Source organism: Ruditapes philippinarum, unplaced genomic scaffold (genome assembly GCF_026571515.1).
Source record: "Ruditapes philippinarum isolate M1 unplaced genomic scaffold, ASM2657151v2 ctg10079_1_1_1_1, whole genome shotgun sequence".
Taxonomy (NCBI): Eukaryota; Metazoa; Mollusca; class Bivalvia; order Venerida; family Veneridae; genus Ruditapes; species Ruditapes philippinarum.
The window spans coordinates 4339-27657 of NW_026861236.1; the positions used below are offsets into that span (position 1 = coordinate 4339).

Genomic DNA, 23319 nt, shown 5'->3' on the forward strand with positions numbered 1-23319 from the left:
TCCGTTTCAATTACATTCAACAAGTCAGCCAATACTTTACTATTGTTTCAATCACTCCAAGTTAAAGCAGTTTTAATGTTGGCGATTCTTTAATTAAGTTTGTCTATTTATTAAAAAATACTTACCTTTGTTCCGTTTATATAATTATATAAATGGAACAACCAATTGAGAAAAATATTCAAATCAGAGTGCATTATACTAAACTGCTAACTTTGAACAATTTTGATGTCCAGGAATTCAGTAAAATATAAAGTTTACATAAAAAACATAACATAAATCAGATTACATCCTTGGATCGTTATATGTCCATCGTTAAACTGATGTATTGTCTATGGGTAAACCATTTGGAAGAGCAAGACATCCCCTGTCGTAGCAACGTCTGTAACCATATTAAGTCTGAATCAAGTATGTATATTTTTCTGCATTGTTTGATATTATAAGTGAAATTATTAATTCTATAATTCAAGTAGTGCTCTCATATTGTTCGTGTTACACACCTCTTTAATCTTTCACTTATATGAAAGCAGGAAGTTTGCACATTTAAAAAATGTAACTTGTAACTTACAATCACATAAGTGCATAAAAGCTCCTTAATATAAAAACGGAAAAGTATTATGAAAACACTTGAAAAAATGTTGACTCAATGAATATGAATTAATTTTCTTCCGAGTTCTTGTTACTGAAGGTCTATTATGGACCTGGTTACAAAATAAGTCAGTTGTTTTGCTCAAGGCGTTTTTGGGAGGCAATATTTAAAATGTTTAAGGTAATTTCTTGAAACTTGGCATGTTGTTAGAATATGAAAACAGAATCATTTTAAGCGAACGAATTGGGAATTTCCCATTCTAGTGTTTGAGTTATCTGCCCCTGAATGGGCATACTTGCTTCATTAAAGGGCTGATACCTTGCGGTAAAGGTAAACAATGCCTTTTTATTTTTCTTATTTCATTTAGCTTACTTTGGTTTGTGTCATTTTGTCTCTTCTTTGCTGAATTTTTTTACAATATGGCATATGTTTTTAAAGAATTTCAAGTCTTTTTATTCAAACTGAAAAACAGAGATAATTTATGGAATTGCATGATTTTATGTATTGTATTCAACTTTAAAAACAAATACATAACCTAGAAAAAAGAGAAAAAAAACAGATTTTGTAGACGTATGTATAAGTTATCTGCCCTTGGGTGGCCTCAAATAATTAAATAATTCTGATTCAAGGGCAGAGAAGTCAAAAGTGAGATCGGTGACACCCAATATATTTCGCTTGAAATAGTTCTGTTCTCATATTCTAACAGCAAGCCAAGTTGAAAGAAATTATATTGAACAGTTTCAATTCTGCATGTATGTATCTATTTATTGTTTGCCAAATCTTGTCAATGATTTCTGAAACATCTTTCTATAAAATTGTTAAGAATTCAAAGATAACGTTTTTGACTATGTTACCAAGGGTAACGAAAGTTTATTCATAAATTCTGAAGCCAAATTTTCAAACACTTTTAAATGTATGTTCAAGTTCTTGAAAGTGAAATTAATCTCTTTTAAAAAGATAAATGTAAATTCATAGTCATGAAGTACATCATTACACAAAACTGTGAGAAGAAAGCTGGTTAGTGTTAGAAGAAGAAAGCAGTTAAACAGATTGACTTTATTTACTATAATTTACTATACAAGCGATGCATATTAAACAAATCCCCATTTCTTTATACATGACGGGACTTGGAATAATGTTTCGAGATTTATATTCAAAATTATGTATTAAATAAGTCAATTACGTTTGTGCAAAATTTCCCATATTGGTATTTTTATTTTATTTTATCTACATTTAAAAGTAAGGTAAGATAGTCACAACTTAAGCATTTCCCTCAGTTGAAACAACATTTTGAAAAGGCTCTATAATTCCATTGTTTTTTTATGCCCCCACAGAGTGGGAGCATATAGCGTTGCACTTGTCCGTCCGAGTGTCCGTCCGTCACTCCGTCCGTCCGTACGTCTGTCTGTCCGTCCGTCCGTACGTCCCAAAATCTTGTGAACGCAACTCCTCTTAAACCGGATGGCAGATTTTGCTTAAACTTCCAGGGATGAACAACCTTGATGTGTAGATGGTAGTAAAGGAAGGAATTTTTGCTGCGACCAAATTTAACAGAATTATGGCCCTTTGTTGATTTTTTCACTATATACTATGTAGAAATTTTGTGAACGCAACTCCTCTTAAACCGGATGGCAGATTTTGCTTAAACTTCCAGGGATGAACAACCTTAATGTGTAGATGGTAGTAAAGGAAGGAATTTTCGCTGCGACCAAATTTAAGAGAATTATGGCCCTTTGTTGATTTTTTCACTATATACTATGTAGAAATTTTGTGAACGCAACTCCTCTTAAACCGGATGGCAGATTTTGCTTAAATTTCCAGGGATGAACAACCTTAATGTGTAGATGGTAGTAAAGGAAGGAATTTTTGCTGCGACCAAATTTTACAGAATTATGGCCCTTTGTTGATTTTTTCACTATATACTATGTAGAAATTTTGTGAACGCAACTCCTCTTAAACCGGATGGCAGATTTTGCTTAAACTTCCAGGGATGAACAACCTTAATGTGTAGATGGTAGTAAAGGAAGGAATTTTTGCTGCAACCAAATTTAACAGAATTATGGCCCTTTGTTGATTTTTTCACTTGATATCATGTAGAAATTTTGTGAACGCAACTCCTCTTAAACCGGATGGCAGATTTTGCTTAAACTTCCAGGGATGAACAACCCTAATGTGTAGATGGTAGTAAAGGAAGGAATTTTCGCTGCGACCAAATTTAACAGAATTATGGCCCTTTGTTGATTTTTAGTTTTCAACTTGTGGCACATGTAGTGCAAAAAATATTTGACCTAGAGTCATAAGATTGACAGAACAGTGGCGTGTGGGGGCATCCGTGTCCTATGGACACATTTCTAGTTTTTAAATATCATATAAATAGATTCCCCTAATATGTTCTGATAGTTACAATTAAACATTAAGAAGAATGTTTATCTATATGATATGTCAAATAACTTACGTTCACATTGACTGCCTCCGTAGCTAGGCTTGTAGAATATCCTATTATCGTAGCATTCAATGCACTCAGTGTTATAATATGAAGTACATCTTCTTCTTTTACACTGAGAAATACGGGAACATTCTGGAACACATGTTTATGCTTATTTATAGTACGTGTCATAAAATCCTTTATTTCATAAACATAACTAGATGTTGTATGGAAGAGAATAATTAATTTCTCAATTTTTAACGAATTCGAAAAAATATTGTCAATGTGCGTGTTTGACCAAGCTTAAATACATATGCATATATACATTTTGTAACTTATGATAAATTCATCTAACATTTAATATTTCATAAGACAAAATTTCTACTTAAATTTCCATCTTAAAACCTTCAAGCAAAAAAGGATCTTATTGAAACCTCTTAACACACTTACGTCAAGTGATTTGTCTTGATAATTTGTTTGACTCTTTGGAGGAAAAGGTCATCTTGAAAGGTTAAAACTAAATTATAATACTTTACAATACATTTAAGTCATAAGCAGTTACATAATGATATAATTTTATTCCATATTTTGAAGGAAGATTGGAAAATTGGTGGAATAAAGAACCATATCTATCTGTTAAGGACACAGATAAAAAAAATGCAACACATGTAGCGAACATGTGCCGACAACATGATGCAGATTTTCTGTAAGAAAAAACAACAAAACACCGCTTCTTTTCACGTTAAACGCATTAGGGATCAATATTTGAATTCCGCAGTTTTAAACATCGACTATTTGTGTCTTTGCTTCTGAAATTTCTTCAATACCGATTATGTCCTTCTATGAATCAAAGCAATGAATCCTGAACACATCGACCTGATGTACAGTCTAATGACATACTTTGGTAAATTAACATTCCATTCTTGGACAAAGGCAAGTGTAAGGTCACGAGTGTTATAGATAATGCTCTCCTTCCAAGAAGATTCCATATGTGATCAATGGGAGTCATGTCCGGTGAGTAAGCCGGCCATGGTAGCACGTTTACGATGTGCCTAAGCAGGTAAATTTGCGCAAGCCTATAAGAGTGTTACCTGACATTAAGTTTGATGCTGACGCAGAATATGGACAACCACTGTACGGAAAACAGTGTCAATATAAATTTGGGAATTTTAATTTACCAAAATGACGATTAAATTTGTTTTCTGTCACCCATTATCCCGCCCAAAACCAAACCGACCTCGCTCCAATAAGCAACCATCTGCCAAACAACCAAAAAGCAAAAGTTGCATAACAGCGTTCAAGCCATTTTGAGTTAAAAATAACCGATAAAATGTCGGTCAATTAGTGCAAATGTGACAGTACACAAGTATCTTCAAGAATAAGATCGTCCCTACAAAATTGTGAATATTTCATGAAAAAATGTTTAAATTTATAATTGAACATCGGTAAAAATCCAGATTCAATACATGGCGGAATTGTTCTTATTCTCCAAGGACGGACATATATATTGTTCAAAGTATTTATTTATCGTACAGTTATTCATCTGTTCATGCATTTTTGTGTATATTTTATGTAATAGTTGTTTATAAATAAGGTTATAATTGACAAATGAAACAAATAAATTGATGATGATGATCAATATAATTATGGTGACAATGAAGATGATCACGACACGATGATGAGGATAATGTTTGGGAAGGTTGTGAGATTGGTGTTTATAATGATAAAACAATAGTGATTGATGCTGTTAGACATTCGGTTTGCTTTGCTTGGTTTTACGGTACACCTACACAATAAATGTAATATAACGCATAAAAAGGAAAGGCAATTTTTGCTAACTCCTGCCATTACAAACTTCAAAACCAACTCGCCAGCTTGAGCATACGCTCCAGTTATTCGAACTCATTAAGTCGCTTCTTACGGATTACGCAGGGATACACGATGGCTGCAATTCTGATGTCTGAACCATAATAGACAATCCCTTAGCCATAAGCAGAACAAATTGGTAGGTATATTGGTAATGATGATAATGTGATGATGAAAATTATGATGATGGTGATGATAAGGATAATAGTGTTTATGATGATCTAGATAATAATAATAAGGATGATGATTATAATGTTGATGATGGTGGTGGTAGTGATGATGATTTTGTTGATCATGGTTGTATTAGTTGTGATGGCGATAGTGTCATTGTAATAATGATGATATTATATGATAATAATTATGTTGATGATGTTTAAGATTATGAGGGTGAATGGAATAATGATGACAATGATTTTATTATGGATGAAGATGATGAAGAAAATGATAAAGAATGATGATGATGATGATTAAGTTGATGATATAAAGAAGCTAATGGTGATGAAATTGATTATACTTATTATAATTTTTTGTTGTTATTATTATGAATGATGCTGATGATGATGATAACGACAATGATGGTGATGACTGAAATAATGATTGAAAGAAAGATGAATATGATCATGATATGGTTGTTGATAATGTTCATGATGATGATGATTTCAGTTCAAAAAAGTGTATGCTTATGTTATTTTTGTGATTTTTTAATAATTGCCAACCTGTTGCACTGATCTAGCCAAACAAAGGTTTTAATATTTAACTTATAAATGGCTCAAATAGTATGTTTAAAAATAGAAGTCGATAGGTTTTTCAAAACAAAATTGTAAAAATAAGTTACCCTTTAAATGCGATTACAAAATTATAAAATTAGTATGAAAAATCAAGACAAATGATGGTAACGTATCGAAAACCCGTGGCAAAACACATTTTCTCATGATAAGTGCAAACTTTACATGCATTTTACAAATGATAATAATAAAAGTAATGATAATAATAATAAAGCGATGTTAATAATAAGTTGAATTTACCAAACTTGGTGTTGAAAAAAAAAACAACCTGGAAGCTATTTGTACTGTTTAGAGTTTTGGATTTTAATAGTGATTTAATTTAAGGGATTCTTTAGAAGATCTGTATTCATTTTATACATCCTACAATGAACATTGTGACAAAAATTAAAGAAGATATTTAAATATTTTCATTTCTAGTCTAAGACAATTGATTTAATTGATAAAATTCCAAAATTTAAATGAAACGAAACGAAATTGTTTCAAAAAATGACCTATTTGCTCACCAATTTCACAACACGTTCCATGGAATTCGTCATTACAGATACACCAATTATTTCCATACGAGTAATAACCTTTATAACAAATTCTGTTGCACAATCCCTTGTCATGTGCGTACGTATGACCATAGTCCCTGTCAAAGCCGCAATAACTAATACATCCATAAAAGTCCAATTCTTCCACTTCACAACAATATGCCCTAGATCTTTTTCTTATTCCCCCACCACAAGTTTGGCTACAGCTTGACCATGATTCCCATGGTGCCCAAGAACAAAAGGGTGTACCCCCTAAGCAACCCGCTTCAACATAAATATATGTCAAATTTACAACAATAAATACAACGAGGTAAATTAAACCTGCCATCCACACTATAGTCGAAACTAGTGCGCATGTTGCACTATCGTATAAATATCTACAACTGAATAAAACAACAATCCAAGTTATCGCTTTTGATCTACTTTTGTAACCAATGGATTTGTTAGTGTTTTTTATAAACCTTTAGCTAAATAAGGATGTTAACAGTTTGTTAAAACAGCAGATATGCAGTTGGAAAACAAGACTTTTAATGTGAAGTTTAAACGTTTCTAAGAATTAAGTTGTCATAAAAATAATTGAACCACGTTAATTCAAATGTCAAAAACAGATAAAATATTTCAAAATGCAAAAGATAACAGTGTGTGTAATTAGAAAACACCATGACCTGTAATAACTATGAATATGACAACTATATACTGCTGGAAATTTCAAGAACCTCAATGCAATTGTGTTATATAATTAATTAACAAAGGATTCTTTTGTTTTTCAAATTAATTTTGATTATCAGCGGCCGGTAATAAGGCTTAAAAGTGTAATTCAGTTGTTGAACAATCAAAACACTGAAAGCACTTAAAATGTTTAAATACTTGTTTTGAAACAATATTGAAGTCCTTGTTTTTATTTGAGCATTAGAAAGAATATGTTAATTCTTTCCAAAAAAGAAAATTTATTAAAAACTTGTTAAATTTTTAAAGACTTTAAAGAAAAGAAATGTAAATTTTCTTGTTGCAGGCTTTGTTTCAGGTGTCAGATGTCAAAGCCTGCATATTTGCACCACGCTGATTTATATCATCTTTATGCCAATCAGTTACATCATAATTTCCCGCTGCTTGCATTTCTTTACTGGTCGACAATTTGCTACTGACAAGTCATGTAACATTTATTTGCATAAAAGTTGAATATGTAGACTTAAAGTGCATGTAATCGCAATGGTAAAAGCAAAAATAGCATAAAATGATGACTTTGAAAATAATGATGATGATTACTGAAAGGAAAGAGTTGATGATTAGAGTATGATAATAAGAATAATGATAATAATTAAGATCATGATGATGATTGCTGTATAAGCAAACATTACATGCGTTTGTTTAAAAATAGTAATGATATCAATTCAAGGAATTGTTTTCGTTGCGAGAGAGTATTTTCTAAATACATGCACTTCTAGGTATAACCACGGACTGACGGATAAAGATGTGTTAAACTGTATATAGTTATCGTTAAAATAACGCCGACACTACAATTTGGAGAATATGAAATTCATTGTTATTTCTAAAAAAAGTCTTAAATCATAATTTAACTTAACCTAAAACAGCAAAACGATATCATACGTCGCGTGGCATTTTTTCCTCAAGTGTGCTAGGGCGGACGTGAGATTTAATTACATTATTTTTTAAAGAATACACGCCTCTCCTTATAGAATAATGAATTTGTATTAATTTTATATAAGTAAAATATGTTAACAAATAAAGTCATCAATCATAACTGAATATTATTTAAAAACACAACACCATTTTGTACATCGTGCGTTTATTTCAATCTCAATTTTACATCATCATCATCATTATATTATTATTATTATTATTAGTATTATTATTATTATTATTATGATTCCATTAATATTTTTATTATTAATATTATTATTATTATTATGATTTTATTAATTTATTATTATTATTATTTTTATTATTATTATTATATGAATTGAATACATGTAGCTGTAGGCGATATTCAATATAAATAAAATAGATTAGAAATACCATCGAATTTCATCCCTGTTAAAACATAATAAATACGCATAACTAAAAAGTTCCTTTAAAATATGTTTATAACTACCATATTGTGCACATGAAACGCAAGGCCATAATAATACGTTGTTTGCGCACGCACTGTTCCATATTAAATTTGAACTCTAATAAATATTTTCTTTTATCTAATTAACATGTTAGTGTTTACACGATAACTATAACCAAACTTTAATTTATTGACTAAGGAGCTCGCCAAATATCATATAGTGGCCAACAAGAAAATCGTTATAGTAAATATGAATCAGCATTGCAACGGTTCTTTGACATGAATTTGAAGGTGTTTTTAAATAAAGCAATTAAATACCAATACTGCATTCATAAAATTATATCAAAATTGTTGGAACATGTGTGGTTCAATCATAGTTTTTTTATACGAATGATTCACAAAACAACTTAACATATTAGGAAATATGCTTAACCCTAACGCTTCATCGGGACTTTTTTTATAGTTTTAAAGTTAAGTACTACAATCCTCAACTAAAGTACATATACTTAAAGTGTGCAATTGTTGCTTTAGAAGGAATACAAGTATTAAAAAAGACTTTTTCGATGACTTCCTCTCTGTGTCTTGATTTGTTAAATTTTTATGAAGAAAATGTAAAAAACAACAACAACAACAACAAAAAAACAACAAAAACAAAAACAAAAAAAACATTTGGAATTGATTCAACATAATTGTTGACTGTAACTACTTAATTCATAAATCTAGATAAGCTAGCCATGACCAGCAGTTGCATTTCTTGCAAACATTTGGAGGAGGCTAACAGTAGGAAAGAAATGTGTACCTTTACAGCCATTTCCATATCCAGCACCGTAGTAACCATCTTCGCATTTAGTACATCTTATATTATCAGGAGATCCTCCACACTCCTTATATCCAGATTTACAGTGAGCTATATACTTGGGGTAACACCCTAAATAAAACAGGCAATTAGCATAAAATATAGTAAATTTCTTCCGAGAACAGAAGATAGTTGGTATTAAAAAGTGTGTTTGCATGTCGGTTGTAACACAGATTGATCAAAAATAATTGAGCGCAAAATACACAAAAATAGTTACTGATCAAGACAGGTATATACACAACTACAGGTAGAGAAAACTATCGCCTAAAAACTCGCTCTTGGGTAAATCAATGCAATTTTTTTTTAGAAATACAACAGTTCTTTTTTGAACCCTGTAGTAATTGATATCAGAATCACACTTTCCGTAAATATTAAACATAAATGCTAAAGATCGTGTTTTTTGTTTACTCTTAAAAAATTGATTTTTTTTATACTTTCACAACAATCGCCACTTCTCCACGAAGAACAATGACAATATCCTGAATAAAAACTTCCGCCGTTGTAGCAATGCTGGTTACAGTCCTCGTAAAACCATTTCTTATGTCTAATGAAACAAGATTCACAAATCCGCCCCCGGCTTCCTCCACCACATGATTTTGAGCAGCTGCCCCAACCGTGACAATGTGGGTAGCTGTGTGCTTTACACCCTGTCCACATCTCTGATTTAGCAAAGAATTGAAATAAGGTGTTTAGCATTGCGAAAATGACCATTATTGCATGAAGAACAATTTTTATTTATAAAAGATCATGATCAAATTAAATTTCGTTTGGAATCGTCTTAAGCAGGTCGTATAATTATTATAAGAAATTAGATAGCAATCTAGGCAAATTTCACGTGACTTTGTGTTGTAATCAAACCAAATATCGCCAGGATCCTTGAAACATTCATTTTCTTGTTACATTTCGCCAATCAAATCCCGGAATCCAAACTAGAATGTTCCTATCGTAAGTCATGGAGTCGAACGTAAAAAATGTACGATACCTTTCCAGGCGAGAGATGGAATGGTACGGTACGGAATCTGGGCGGATTTTTGAATGAAAACACACGTAAGAATAGAATATTCTATAAAATGTTACTGTATTTTACTTTTACTGCAAATTTTGTGTTGATCATGTGCATAGATCCCTGACCTGTCGAATTCTAATTATCAGATTAGGCGATACAATAAAAATTTCACAACATATTTGTCTTACTAGCAAAAACAGAAACTGACATTCAAAAACTATTAAACTATTATATACACTTTATGATTGGTAAAAGCGGTGACGAGTCCTGATAAACAGTAACAAATCTAAATGTGTTCACTTCCGGAAAGGGAGAGCGTCGCAGAAGACACAGGACTTAGGAATAGGAAATAACTCTCGGAAAAGGTGCAGGGAGAGCATTTGGAAAGATTATCTCAAAAGTTCATCCATTAAAATCTATCGGTATAAAAAATTTTGAAAAAAAAAACTGTATAACTCGTGTGTAGTACCAATATTAGATTATTTCTCTGGCTTTTGGGGAAATCGGAAATCCCAGAGTTTAGAAAATGTGCAACATAGGACAATCAGGTATTATCTGGGTGTTCACCGTTTTGTACCTGTACTTGTCATAACGGAAGACGTGGCGTGGCTGCCGGGAAACTATAAACGGTGGATTGATATTATCCGTTACTGGAATAGACTGAGAATGGTCAAAAAAGGAAAATATTTGAAAAAGATATATAGTTTATGTTAAAATATTTGGTGTAGTGATCTGAAAGAAATGTTAAGCGGAGTACTACAAACTGGTGTTCTAAATCTTGACCTAGCGCACGCTAAGATCCTTGAATACAACAGTAGCATATAAAAAATAGGAAAAGAAACGTGTCAAAACCAAGAACTTATGTCCTTCGGGATCATTGATGCCAGCACTATTAAGTGTTGAGAATTGAGTACCGCTCAAGCCGGTGCTAGGGGGCGTGAGGGATGTTGCACGTATTCATTATCCCTCATGTACAGACTCAATCAAACCGAGTCTGCAATTCTTATGTAATTTTGTTGTGTTTAATGCTTCCGGGGGATCACTTTGTTTCCAGATTTTTATACCTTATTAAAAACAGAGTTTGAGACTGAAATATATGTTCTTGCCGAGTTAAGATGTGGCATTCTGCCATTACACTTTGAAGAAGGACGTTACATTGGTGAACGTGTTTAAGATATTTACGGTATTTACAAATGAACCTGTTTGATATAATCAATAATAGCTTTAAGTAAATATGTTATGTTTATTGAAGATGACTAATAGGCCCAATGGTTCGGCTGTATTTAATATGTTGTAAAATATGTTTACACATGTCACTATAAAAAATAAATTACCTACTTACTTCTTTTATTTGTTAACAAAAGATCGCATGTCAATGTTATTGTTTAAATATATTGTTATTCAAATAACAGGTCAAAGTAGGAATCTTTCATTTGATCCCTAACCTATACATAATTGCTTGAAGTCATAGAAGCTATGGTTCAATAGTGAAAAGGGTATTGAAGATTTACTGACAGTAACTTATGGTTTGTCGCTAAAAACGTCCAAGGGCATATCTTGAATGCTAATTTCTATTTCTACTTACAAAGTATGAAGATAACAATTATTAAGTTGCAAAGCAAATACCTTTGATCAGAGATATACATATACGTCTTGTCCAAATATTTCGATGTGGGTTTTGGTTCGAAATGATAACTGTACGCTTTTAAAGGAAATATTATTTTGACAGTGCTTGTAGCTGTTTAAAATTGTATACCATACACTATCATCCTTTATTAACATAAACTTCTGCTCTTCTACAGATCTTTCATTGTTGCTGGTGGCTTTAACCTTGCTTATCCTTACAAATGCTCATATAATTTTATCACCTTTATTTCAAGAACTATTTTCTCTTTGATCTTAGATTTTGTTAAAATTTATAAATGAAAATACACTTTTGGCGGATATTCCCATCCATATAGTAAGGGAATCTGGCTTTTCCTGGAAAATAAGTTTAATGCGAACAAATAAGAATGTTTCACACTTTGGTTTCAATTAAATTCAAAGTAACTATATACTACACAACTTTTGCCAAACACCATAAGTTAATTTTTATATTATCACAAGTTTAAAACTGATTTCTTTCCATTTTTTGAAATTCTAATTCAGCAATGTTTTGAGATAGTCCCCTGTCATATACATGTTAACTTATCCGTTACAACTCGTCTAGGATTCATGGAAAGTATGCATCCCAATAATTTGATGGGGTGTACAATTGTATTTTGTTATACGCGACATAACCGGCTAATTGTCAAACAATGGCTTGCGAATGCTAACATTAGGCGTCATTTGAGAGAAGAAGAAATACGGAGGGCTGTAGAGATGGTGCAGCAGGGGGTCACCTTCCGCCAGGTTGGTGCGGGGCTTGTTGTACACCAAACCCTCATCACTAGCGCCTGGGAGAAATACCGGTTTCAAGGTACACCCGCCAGTAGCCATGCTGGAGGTCGGCAAATGGTCACAACACCAGCTCAGGATCGGTTTTTAGCCGTTCAGGCACGTCGTACTAGGTTTTCAACAGCAACTTCTTTTCGAAAAGACCTTGCTCGTGCTGCGGGGGTCCGTGTTTTCAAGAAAAAGGCTGCATGAAGGTTATTTGTAGTCGAGATGACCTTGCATACCAATCCTCTTAACGCGTCGATATCGCCAGGCCCGTTTGGAATGGACCATGGAGTATACACGGTGGAGCAATCAACACTGGAGACACGTTATGTTCACTGATGAGTTCAGGTTCTGCCTAGACCTCACAGACAGGCGTGCTAGAGTCTGGAGAAGACGAGTTGAACGGTTTCAGGCTGCAAATATTGCTGAGAATAAGCGGAGGTGGGTCAGTTATGGTGTAGGGATGCATCCGCTGGGATGGAGGAACCGACCTGGTTGTGCTAAATAGAGTCACATTGATAGATCAGCGATACATAGACGACATCTTAGACAACCAGGTTAGATTGTATGCTGGAGCAGTTGGCGACCAGTTCATTCTTATGAACGATAATGCTCGCCCCCATAGGGCCTGGATGGTCCAGGACAACCTACAGAGGGAGTCTATTAAGCGCATGGACTGGCCATCTCGCTCACCTGACTTAAATCCAATAGAACGCATGTGAAATGAGCTGCAGGTTAGAATTTCAGGTCGTCAGCTGCAACCAAGAACCATCCAGGAGCTTGGAGCCATGTAGGTCCAAGAATGGGCTGCCACAACCCTAACAACGATCAGAAACCAAATAGGGAGTATGAGAAGGCGCTGTCAAGCTGTCATTGATAGTCACGGGTTACACAGATGGTATTAAGTCTAAAACTGTAAACAGAAAACGCTGCATGTTCTGAAATCAAATAGGGAGTCACCCTCTTCTCTAATTCACAATCAAAATAAAACACATTTATAGACTAAAATTCGTCCTTCAGCTGTATTGATTAAACAGTTTATCAACATTTAAAACCTTTCGCACGGCGCTCAAAAAATTATCCTAAAAATATTCACACTCAAACATGTATTGCTTAGCAAAAGTTGAGTAAGATGGAATGTATTTCTACGATAACATCGGTCAAAATTAGATTTACCTTTTGTGTTTGTACAAAATTTAAGCAATTATCTTGATATTTAAAAAAAAGTTCGAAAGAGCACTAAGTAAAGTACTTACATTTGAAGAAAAAAGTCCGCATATGATAGCTTAGGTCTGGTTTAGATTCCGAAAATATTTGTCACCGAAATGATACAAAATTATGAACTTTCCGAGGTCGTCGCTTTGATCACAATACATAGTCACGTGGTCAGTTGTATATAGAATAGTCAAGACTGTTGATTGATATATCCGTTAGAAACGGAAAACTATACACAGTCAAGTGTTTTCGTTTGGATACTATCAACTTTCACTTTTGATCAATAATGGATGAATGTAACTGTTTCTACTTACCCACATACTCGATATGTGCAAACCACACCAATATGTGTAATACTAGTAGCCGCATTCTGGATACAAAAATTTGAATATTATTTGAAACATCGTTAATTTATTATTATTATTAATTATTTATTAATTTGTTATTGTTTCATATAATAATGAGTAAAAACAAGAGAAAAAACAGACTTTTTTCGTTGAATAACATTTTTATAGTTTTTATATACGACGAAAAGGTTTCTTTTGTTCATACATCATACGAGCTATTTGCTACATAATGAAATTATTGCTAAATTATTTCAGACCAAAATCACCAAATATTTTGGATTTTTCGAAGACAATACAATTTTAACTAAACATTTGAAGTAGAATACTAGTATAAATATCAATTAGAGACAAAGGACTCCCTTAAGAACGTCCAAAGCGGCAAAATCGTATTTATAAAAAGTGTATTGGACAGTACTTATTAATGAAAAGTATCTATGCGTGGGTTTTTTTCTATTTGTGGATAAAATAAGTGATGACAAATCTAGTAAATGAAAAGTTGTTATATGTTATTATAATTTTATCTCCGCTTACGATTTATAATAATATTTTATAAAAGTTGAAAATCAGATGACTTTTGGTAACCATGTCTTACTGTAAAATGAAGTAAAGGATGATAATGCTCTTATTAAAATTGATTAAAAATACACACATACACTCTCTTATATAAAAACTTTATCTTAGTAATAAATCGCAGGTGTACAAAACTCGTATTTTATCAAGCTTTAAAAAATATGTTTGTTGTAATTGTAACCTCGAAATGGTTGTCTTTATAGTATTATAGGACTATTTACCTAAAGAAGTAATGAATTAACATTTCAAAGAAATCGTCTACATCGTGGGGATTATTTTAATGTTAAATCATGCACTCTTGTGGTATTGCTTTGCAAACAACTCCGTTTCTTAAAGGTTTATGCCAAGCTAAAATATACAACGTTAAATGGAATAAAGTTATATACATTTTTTAAAGAGTTTTAATTTCCAAAACCATTATGCAATATGTAGATAACGGTCACTTTCTTAAAGTGGAATTTAATTCATACACATGCAATTGTGCTATTATTTGTCGAAAGCTTAGATTAATTCATGCGAAATAAAAAATGAAAATTGAAAAATATTTAGTATGATATATTAAATGTAATAACTTGTTTACCTTTTCTAATGAAAAAGTCTATCACATTATCTATTTCATAAAGTAAAGGCGTGCACTTATGAACGATAAATCCTAATATGTTGTTATTCATTCATGATGAACCAGTTTATAAGAAATTCATTGTTATTTTTGTGTCTGTGAATCTCCCCATATAACAGGTTTAATTTAAACCGGATGGTATCAAGTGTTTTCATAGTATGCATTGTCTCAGTGTGTCTAAGTGTTATGTCCTTAATCAATATCAAATTCAATACTGCGTTTTATATCTGAAGACTGAACTAAACTCAAGTTAATGCTTGTTTACGTGTGATGTATGACACTTATTATTTCCACTTATAAAAAAATACTTATTTAGTTTGTTGTCCCTCCTTTGTAAACTAAACAATTTTGTGTCATAGAAATATTTGTTTTAGTTAGCACTATTATTTGTTAAGGTATTAGATGCCTTATGCAGAATCTTCTTTTTGAAATTATTCATTTTCAGAGAGGACACAGAGTTTTGATAGGATGTGGGTTCAAACGGCATTACATGCATTTTATTTTTTTGTTTTTATTTCTTTTTTGTTTGGTCATTATACAATTGCGTATCTTTAAATATCATATATGCATTAAACATGTTCTTTGATTTAAAAATGTTTAAAAAGTTTTCGCTTAAAAGACAAAGCAGCAGCAAGACAGAATGCGAAAATTAAAACAATTCAGTCCGAAAGGCTTTAAGAACTGCTAACATGAAGCATACGATATGACTTGAAAATTTTTTAGTCACAGCTTGTTTAAATAAATTGTTTGATAGTCTTGGTGAAGACAGCAGAAAATAATTAATATGACTTATGATCCAACCACATCATCATATGAATCACGGTTGCTAATACTTAGTCGTTAAAAGTTTAACTTCAATTTCTAATCTGAACAACAACGGTAGAACGTAGTAAAATATTGACAGCAGTAGCAATGTTGTAGACGTTTGCTAATATGTAAAGACAAGCATGTATTAAAGAAACATAGCTGGACTGTCTGTAGCAAAACGCACAACTGGGTGGAACGGGTTCAACCAGTGAAGGGGGCATCTAAAATGCATCGGGAAATAAATACTCAAATAGGCCTTATATGTTAGTTATAGCTAAAAAAATATATTAAATAATTAGCTGTACAAGATGGTGACGCTGCTTAGAAACCATGATATCATTACAAATTGATTACACAGCTGTTTAAAAGGCTCATTCACATAAAAAAGTGCTATCTGATACAAATACTTCAATGACACAAATTGTTAAGTATGTCCATAAGATAAACATGAGATGTGCTTATGCATATAAACATCTTGGAGCCATTGTAACCACTTAAGACAAACATAAGTTGATTTCTTTAAGAAAGTATTTTATCACAGAAATAATCCCACTGAAATAATATTATATTACAATATCACGTAAAGTGTTGCATTTTATAAAGGAAAGAAAATACAAAAATAGATATTTTTATTTTATTTATTCTAAAGTTAAGATGAATTGTTATGATATCAATCAAAGTATCTATTCTTGAACATGTTGAAACGGCTTGATTAAATTAAGCATTATCTGCCTGTGGCATCGACAATATGCAATTCTATCAATTTTAAATATTTCTTAGCATCATCAACATGAAAAATTTAAGTGCACTTTAGCGCTTACAAAAAAGTGATATAATCGGTACATATCCATACTGGTTGTAGATATTTTTCTTTAATTGACGATTTATTCGTTTTCTAGTTTGTATGCACTAAAATTCACTTAATTATATTCAAATCAAAATTGCATATATACATACCTGTATTTAGTAATATTCCCGTAAGAAGGGTAAGTGAATTTCCTGCCCATGAGAATCATAGATGCTAACAAATGCGGGGTAAATAAGTTAGCAGGAATAATTCAAAATATTGATCAATGATTTGGGGAGATGGCCATAAAATATGCTATGGGTACTTAGAATCTAATTTGTTCATTTAATAGGTATGCGTTCTTCTATATAGTGCATTCTGAGTTAAAACCCATAAAACTGCCCACCATGCAATTCTCTACAGTATATTTACATGTTTACTTTGCACATTAACTTATGTAAAAATGTCTTTTGTATTTAAACGTTTGTGGTGGTTTTTGATTTATTTCTTGCTTGTGCAGATATGATATGTATCATTTGTATTTCGCCTTTATTCTGAACTTGGATAAACTTTGGTATATTCTATATATTGTTTAGCAATTCTTTTAATCCAAACCAATAAATGACATATTGAGGATGATTTGGTCAAGTATATACATTTATAGTATTTGAATGTTTTCAATTCTCAGATATTATTTACAAAGGAGGGACAAAAAAATAAATAAATATGTTATAGTATATTCTAACACTTAAAACACTTTGGCTATTTTGTAAGTCTATGAAAACACTTGAATCCATCTGTTGCATGATAAAACTAATATATAGGGGAGATTACCAGAAAGAATAATAACAATGTAATTCAATTAAATTAGTTCATAATGTATGAAGATCGATTAAGCCCTTAGGACTAAAAGACTTGTTGCCTTTCCTATAATATGATTTGGAAGACCGACCCAAAAGACAATTTGAATATTAACGTATATTGCCGAACATTTCTCATCTACTTATGCAGTTAATGTAAAATAGAGAAAAAACAGAACCGCAAAAGAATGCACAATAAACGGCAGAATTGAAAATGGTGCAGGCTTGGTTTGATTAAGTCTGGTCATAGACGACAATGGTCATTGCAACCACTGTTCACTTGAATATATAGTCATGAAGAGTACTTTTTATATAAAATACTTATGTTTGTAAACATTCTTCAACATTTTATCAGTAACTGTTATCAGTTGACATATATATGATCAAAATGTATAAATAGCCATTTCATATCTAAATACATCTAAAAAAACCAAAACAAATTGACATATATTACGAAATCTTTGTAAACGTAATACAGCTATCAAAGGTTTTTACACACACAATACATAAGATCAGAAACGAATCGGGTCTGAAGAAAACAAATGAAGGTTGTGCTGTTTGTGAATGACGGCACTTTTTTCTTCCGCTGAAATATCAATTCCACCTATATATACTCTTATAATACTGCACGTTTGTCACGTCATTTTTCATTGGATAATCGTGACGTTTATATAGTTTTATATACACGACTGCTGTCGATTCATGAAGAAATCTTACTTTTTTTCTCAAAAAATGATGCTTGCTGTATTATAAATTCGTTATAAAGATCGTTGACAGGTTATATGGCCGTATATAAACGGCTGTTTGCAATATAACCCTCGCCTAACGGCTCGGGTTATATTTACAAATAGCCGTTTATATAGGGCCATATAACCTGTCAACGATCTTTATAACTAACAATAATTGTGGATTAAATTGACAATATAAATCTGTATGGGCATACGCTAGGTAGATAAATAACACTGCATCATCTTTCAAGACTTTCCAAGTTCTTTATTACATGTATAAGCGCAAAACTCTACCTTCAGTTGGATTGATTCATTGATTTGAAAGACTTTGAGATTATTTAAACTTCTTACAATGTAAATATGTACTTTCTTCTCTTAATATTTGTTCTTGATACGGCATTTAAACAGTTAAACCTTTCGAACAAATGTTCATATGGGTTTACTGCCAAGGCTAACGTCGTCAACGTCGCTCGCACACATTTACATCCATGTTTCGTATGGCGACATATTAACTTTTCTATAATTTTCAATTTGTCAAGTCAACATAACTTGTATGATTTCATCTAGGTTAGTTTATGGCATGCGATACGTATATGTCTAAGAAAAGATGTGAAGCCCGAATAACTAATGCATTGCAAAATAGCTTGCGTTTTATTTACATAGCTCTTTCCAATTAACGTGTAAAATATTTCTTCATCGAATTTCTTACAATAATAAGTGCCGGTTGTTTACTTAGTAAAATGCAAACCGATGACTAAGATGATGTGACTTTTTATAAGGTGTAAACAGTTAACGTTTTGATTTGTATTTTACTTTTTAAATACTAGTAGTTTTTATTATCTGTAATGTAATAGCTTCTACTGTGTACCTACCTATCGTGATCAATAACTGTGTTTGGTGAATTTTGCGCTAAATTATATCTGGTCAAACTGTGTTTCAACCGGCATGAAAGCGACTTTTATTCATACCTGTATGCTTACGTTCTTCTGCTCTCGAAAGAATTTAATTCTATTTCATGCTACTTGTCCTTTTTCGTCAGGTTATAACCTTATTTATATAGTTTACTGTAAATCTTGACATTTTTATGATAAGAAGTGGGGATGATCCCCTGACAAAATTAAATGCACGGAATGCGAAGACCATTACTGTAGTGGCGGATATGGAAATGGCTGTAAATTCCTACCGTTTGCCTTTAAAGGTTTGCAGGGAAAAAATACATTTAATGTCTATTTTATTATATTTTATGGATAAACTAGTAACAGTCAACAAGTTTGTGGCTTAAATAACATTTTTTACATTGACAAATCAAGAAACAAAGAGGAAGTCATCAACAAAGTTGTTATTAAGTCTTTTAACATTTGATAATGATTTAAGCATTCCTTCTAGAGTTACAATTGCGCAATTTCATTTTATGTACTTCAGATGAAGATTGCTGTACTTAAATTTAATCTCGATGAAGTGTTTAACAACACATGTATTTCCTTCCGACAACTCTGATTTCATGAATACTATTTGTATCGCATTGCTTTATTTATTATTAAATAAACGCATATTTTTTCAAATTCAACAACAAACCATTGCAATTCGGACATACACACACATACACACACACACGCGCACAGGCGCACGCACATACAGACCCAATAACAGAGTATATTTGCTTGTTTTCCAAGTGCACGGAATCACGAGCTTTATATAATGCCCTCAAACCGACGGAATTATTCGTACCGGCGTTTTTGTTGGTAAATCTTCATTGTTAAAGTTGCATTATATGTTTTATTTATTAACAGAAATGCAAAGCATTGGCTACTCTTTTTTTAAGTTTACGAGAGAAAAGAAATTTTAAAAATACCAAGAGTAGTCAGCCTAACGATACCTTTGTACGTTATATTTAACTCGGACTCGTAATTTTTATGTGGTCACCCATTCTACAGCAAAAACTTCAAAAATAAGTTTAAAGATACATACTATACGACATAAAAAGATTACGTGTATTGCTGTTGCTTAGAGTAGTTATACAAAACATTGATACTGCAGATTTTGTTTTATGAATGTTACTGTTACTGAATTTTACTTATGAACAATAAATAAAATTAGATACATATTTGGTCATAATTACTTTTTCAACGACAACTATAGAAAAGAGTTAATAAACAGTATGTGGTCAATTAGCAATTTGTGTCCTTGATCCTGACATACTGTTGCAAGAATTGTGTTGTCAACATAATTACCACTAGTAGTGGTGTCACCTTAGAGGGATTTTCTGTTCTGTTTCTGATTTGATAAACTGTTAAGTAATTCACGATAAGTCATAGATATTAAAGGTTCCTTTCCACTATGAAAACAAATAAAGACAATGGAGCGCATGTCACATGCAAAGTGACTTATTGATGTATAAACAGGTTAAGATTGCAAGGTTTCTACTTAAACAGATAAAAAAGGTCCTAATATTAAAATTCAGTCAATGAATTTATCTCGTCGTTCGTTTAGATAACAAAACAGTTAATTATGGGAGATTGTATCACCAAACAGGTTTTTGACAAGTTCAAAGAAACCAGTTAAAATTGCTAGAAATATGTTTGATGTTTGCTTTAAAAGATGATAATGTTAAAGAGTCGAACAGGTCAACGTATTTAAAACAAGATGGAATGTAGTTTCCATGACATATCTCCACACCAATGATTACATTACAGACTTAATAAAACCGAGTGAGCAATTTTCATGCAATGTTGTTGTTTTGATTGATCGTAAGAAATCTCTCTTTTTTCAGATTTGTTTAACTATTATGATATAAATACATATTTACAGATGTTGCTAAGCCCTTAAAAAGTGTTTTATTTAACAAAGAGTGCCAACAAATAATGAGTGAGGGGAAGGTGTATTATTTGTTTTGAAAATATCATAGATTAGATCTTATCTTATTTAAGTATAAACAAGTATGTAAGTCACTAATTTTTACAATATATATCTCATCCTGATAATAAGGTACTTAATGTATACTTTATTGAATGTAATTGTTGACCTCCCTTGCAGTTACGGCGGTCGGCATACATCAAATAAGTTTCCTCTCATCGCCTTTGGAGTTCGAATCCGGTTACGTCTGTAACTTTGAATCATTTCTTCTGCGAAACTTATCTAGCTTGCTTACGATCAAATAATGCAATTGAGGTCTTCCTTTGCAGATTAAACTAGAAAGTCGCCTTTCCAATGTAATTTTGACTTAAAACCAAACTTAACAAATCCAACAAACCTTTGTAACTGTAATTGAAATAAAAAATAAACAACAACAATTATTAGGACAATTGCAATTCGAAAAACATTTGGCTTTTGTTTAAAGTTAAAGATCAAAGTAAAATAAATTTCTATTTAACATACCATTGTCACAACACGTTCCATAGAATGCATCACTGCAGCTGCAATAATCATTTCCATTTTGGTAAACACCATAAAAACAAATTGTGTTACATGATTTTGATTCGGACGCGTATTTATAATAATAATCCATGTCATGATTGCAGTCTGCTAAACATGCACGTATGTCACTTACTAAGTCTAATTTACAGCAATAAGGTCTATTTCGCCATTTTGTCCCACCACCACAAGTCAAGCTACAGTCTGACCATGACCTCCAGGGTGTCCAACTACAAATGCTTGCATACCCAGAGCAACCGGCTTCAACACCAACAAATTTAAGAGTTATTAAGATAAATACAACGAAATGAATAGCTTCTGTCATTCCCATTTTAGTTTAATTCAAACTTACAAGTAAAATCCACAAATGAAGTTCATGTTTGTTGCAGTTGTTTTTTCTTCCTCATTTAATTTGTATTTGCGCATTTACAGGAAATAATTATAGCACATGTATGCCTGTCAATTTAAATTCCTCTCAATTCTGTTCCGCAAAGTCAAGTTTTGAAATATAGAATATATATTAAAAGTTTGATAAGTTTGATAAGTTTATTTTCAATATTCCATAAGGCTATATAGCCCATGAGGATATACAATGCATTATACATGTATATGGCAAGACATTATATAGCATAAATGTACAAAACAATTTTAACAGCGGAGAAGGTTTACAAATAATTAAATGTCTTCCTAATTCGTATATGACATCAGATATTCTTACCGAATTCCACTTGGGTATAAATTTAATTTACAATGAGAAATTTTTTCAGACATTTTAGATTACGATTAGATATATACGGTTTTTTCGATCGAAATTATATAATGTTGTACCGCATATAATGTTAATTTCGAGGAAAATGTAACATATACCCATGTGAAATTTCACACCGAACAAAATGAAAACCGAAACTCTATTCTTTAAGCACATTTAGACTTAATTATAAATGCATCTGATAATGGCATGCAATATATAGCATTATATAAATGTGCAGAGTTTTGTATCGGCAACGAACATAAACGCTATTGTTAATATCATAATCTAAGCAAGCATTGTAAATTTCTCACTTTCCATGCACCCTTTTAAAACGTGTAATCTTATACCTAGAAATTAAATACAGTTTCTATTATTTGCTATTATAAATTATTATAGTAATCACCCCGTCCGTGCTTTGCCTAGTGCCCTGTCCTGTTTTTGTTTGGGTCCTGCTGGACTCCTTGTCGGTGGTCCTGTGTTGCTGGGTCGTGTTGGGGTTGAATTCATTGAACGCTGCCCTTCCTTGTTGATTTTGTTTTTCATATTTTAACGGGTATGTCAGCTACATAATTTTGTATAACATGCTATATAATCTATAAGTTATCTTTAACAAATAAGGCGTCTTTGGGCGCTCATTTTCCCCAGACAACTGTAGATTCTCCGATAATTAAAAGG

At 32.0% G+C, this 23319-nt stretch overlaps 1 protein-coding gene across 1 annotated transcript; it reads right to left on the bottom strand.

Annotated features, from left to right (window-relative positions):
- Positions 1-2941: 2941 nt before the first annotated feature.
- LOC132714977 (integrin beta-7-like) lies at positions 2942-14130 on the bottom strand. The gene is made up of 4 exons (XM_060697927.1): positions 14079-14130; positions 9557-9781; positions 9066-9194; positions 2942-3164 (listed from the first exon to the last, which is right to left on the bottom strand). The coding sequence occupies exons 2-4, from the start codon at positions 9777-9779 to the stop codon at positions 3013-3015; spliced, it is 504 nt and encodes a 167-aa protein (XP_060553910.1). The 5' UTR covers positions 9780-9781; positions 14079-14130; the 3' UTR covers positions 2942-3012.
- Positions 14131-23319: the final 9189 nt, after the last annotated feature.